The sequence below is a fragment of the Oryzias melastigma genome, unplaced genomic scaffold, assembly GCF_002922805.2.
Source record: "Oryzias melastigma strain HK-1 unplaced genomic scaffold, ASM292280v2 sc06543, whole genome shotgun sequence".
NCBI classification, from domain to species: domain Eukaryota; kingdom Metazoa; phylum Chordata; class Actinopteri; order Beloniformes; family Adrianichthyidae; genus Oryzias; species Oryzias melastigma.
Genome location: NW_023423105.1, coordinates 1 through 1,306, shown reverse-complemented (window position 1 = coordinate 1,306; position 1,306 = coordinate 1). Strand labels below are relative to the sequence as shown.

General features: G+C 44.7%; 1 protein-coding gene across 1 annotated transcript; it reads right to left on the bottom strand.

The window, feature by feature from the left end:
* Positions 1–347: 347 nt before the first annotated feature.
* LOC112140413 (myosin-6-like) lies at positions 348–963 on the bottom strand (the record flags this gene model as incomplete). Its single annotated transcript, XM_024263354.2, has 2 exons — positions 348–757; positions 854–963. Coding segments are annotated over 2 exons (520 nt in total), but the record flags the coding sequence as incomplete, so codon positions are not given.
* Between the last annotated feature and the right edge of the window lie 343 nt (positions 964–1,306).

Below are 1,306 nucleotides of genomic sequence, written 5' to 3'. Positions count from 1 at the left end.
CACACACACTCCCACCCTGTTGAGTTTGGTGTTTGGTTTTCCATTCATTTTTTGTATTATATGTTCATTTTCAGTGCCCAATTGTATTTTCACTGATGTTATTTAATGTTTACATCTACAAATTGTTGTTAGACACTACTTTTAAATGTTGTTCTCAACTAAAGAATGTTTAATAAAAAAAATTGGTGGTGAAATTTTTTTTGTGTGCTAATTTAAGAGCAGTTAAAACAGACCGGTCAATTTTGACCGGGAACACTAAAGTAGGGGGCTGAATGCGAACACGACCGGAGGGTTAAAGAAAGTTGAGGATTTTTCTGATTTAAAAATGTGTGAAATGGATTAAAAACATCCGATTGTATGGTCTAACCTTTGCTTTTGCCAGTGTCTCCACGTTGCTGGAGATGTCGTCCACCTCCAGCTTCAGCTCGCTCTTCTCCTTCTCCAGTTTCTGCCGGACCCTCTGGACGTTATCCAGCTGTTCTCCCATCTCAGCCACACTGTCTGCGTGTTTTTTCCGCAGGGCAGCGGAGGTGGCTTCGTGCTGCAGCGAGAGCTCCTCCAGCTCCCTGCGCAGCTTCAGGAACTCCGCCTCACGCTTCTTGTTCACCTCCACCTGAGCGGCGGTGGCTCCGCCGGCCTCCTCCAGCCTCTCGGTGATCTCCTCCAGCTCCCTGGACAGGTCGGACCTCTGCTTTTCCACTTTGGCTCGAGCCGAGCGCTCGGCTTCAATTTCCTCCTCCAGCTCCTCAATTCGAGCCTGAGAAGACGACAGGAGAGGAGGTGAGTTTTCTGTTTTTGTGCTTCTTCTGTGGAAACATCTGCTTCCACAGCGTTTTATTGAGTTTGTCCTCACCTGCAGCTCTTTGATCTTCTTCTGGAGCTGAGCTCCAAGCGTTTGCTCGTCTTCTACCTTCGACTGGAGTTGTGAAAGATCAAAGTCTTTTCTGTGTGGAGAAGTGAAGTCTGTTTCAGTCAAAAGTATCCAAGATGAATTTTTTTATCTTTAAATTCCCCCTATGACTTAAAAAAAAACATTCCCAGTAGTGTTTTAATTATTATGAAGTTTTTAGCCAAAATTGTACAACCTAAATGCCTTAAAAAGCAATTTTTCATGTTGATCTGAAGCCTGTTTCTAAAATCTCCTCTGAGGGGGCGTGGCTTTTTAAGCTACCGGTAAGTAGCTCCGCCCCTGATTTCTCCCCCGTCTGATTATGATAGCTCTGTGTCTCGCTAGCGTAAATCTTTATCGCTGCTACATAAAAACGTCCATCAATATGGGTAATGTCCAGCCGTATGGTTCTGATCC